The sequence below is a fragment of the Cariama cristata genome, unplaced genomic scaffold (assembly GCF_000690535.1).
Source record: "Cariama cristata isolate BGI_N322 unplaced genomic scaffold, ASM69053v1 scaffold32392, whole genome shotgun sequence".
NCBI classification, from domain to species: Eukaryota; Metazoa; Chordata; class Aves; order Cariamiformes; family Cariamidae; genus Cariama; species Cariama cristata.
The window spans coordinates 435-1,547 of record NW_009602627.1 but is presented as its reverse complement, the minus strand read 5'-3'; the positions used below and the strand labels follow the sequence as shown (position 1 = coordinate 1,547).

The following is a 1,113-nucleotide window of genomic DNA, read 5'->3' as shown; positions in this document are numbered from 1 at the left end:
CAAGCGCCCCGCACAACCGTCCCCGCCTGCCGCCCAGGCACGGCCTCCTCGTGTTGACCCTGGCCCGCTCCAGCGGATTGACTGCCAATTTACACCAACATGTGCAACCAGGCCAGGGACTTGGTGGCAGGGACTTGGCCGGGTGGCTCGTCCCTTAGGGCAAAGGCTCCCTCAGAAGGAAGTGCAGAGAGGTTGAGGCACCTCTGTCGCCAGGAGAGTGTGGGGATGGGCTTTACTGTCTGCAAGTGGGACGGTCCCCCCACCCCAAATGAGTGTAACGTGGTGGGGGAGAGAGTCCGGGAGGTGAATGAGATTAAGTGTGACGAGAGATGAGCTGCCCCATTGTTGTCTCCCATTGCTCCTCATCCACCGCTTCTGCTGCTGTTTCTCCAGGTCGGGTGACTCCGGTCTCCACCGGCCGCCATGGATTGGAAAACGCTGCAGGCGCTGCTCAGCGGGGTCAACAAGTACTCCACGGCCTTCGGCCGCATCTGGCTCTCCGTGGTCTTCGTCTTCCGTGTGCTGGTCTACGTGGTGGCAGCTGAGCGCGTGTGGGGAGATGAGCAGAAGGACTTTGACTGCAACACGCGGCAGCCGGGCTGCACCAACGTCTGCTACGACCACTTTTTCCCCATCTCCCATATCCGTCTCTGGGCGCTGCAGCTCATCTTTGTCACTTGCCCTTCCCTACTGGTCATCATGCATGTGGCCTACCGGGAGGACCGCGAGAAGAAGAACCGGGAGAAGAATGGGGAGAATTGCCCCAAGCTCTACAGCAACACGGGCAAGAAGCACGGCGGGCTGTGGTGGACCTACCTGCTCAGCCTCTTCTTCAAGCTTATCATAGAGATCCTGTTCCTCTACCTCCTCCACAAGATGTGGGACAGCTTTGACTTGCCACGGCTGGTCAAGTGCTCCAATGTTGAGCCCTGCCCCAACACTGTGGACTGCTACATCGCTCGGCCAACCGAGAAAAGAGTCTTCACCTATTTCATGGTCGGAGCTTCCTCCATCTGCATCGTCCTCACCGTCTGTGAGATCTTCTACCTCATCTTCAAGCGGGTTGTCCAGAGGGCGCGGAAGTGGAAGAAGTCCATCAAGCGCTCAGTCAGC

At 58.8% G+C, this 1,113-nt stretch overlaps 1 protein-coding gene across 1 annotated transcript in view; it reads left to right on the top strand.

Annotated features, from left to right (window-relative positions):
• Positions 1 to 423: 423 nt before the first annotated feature.
• LOC104157507 (gap junction beta-3 protein-like) overlaps positions 424 to 1,113 on the top strand; it is an 856-nt gene continuing 166 nt past the window's right edge. Inside the window, exon 1 of the mRNA XM_009694859.1 lies at positions 424 to 1,109. Within this exon, the coding sequence (XP_009693161.1) occupies positions 424 to 1,109 (686 nt within the window). The remainder of the gene's footprint in view (positions 1,110 to 1,113) is intronic.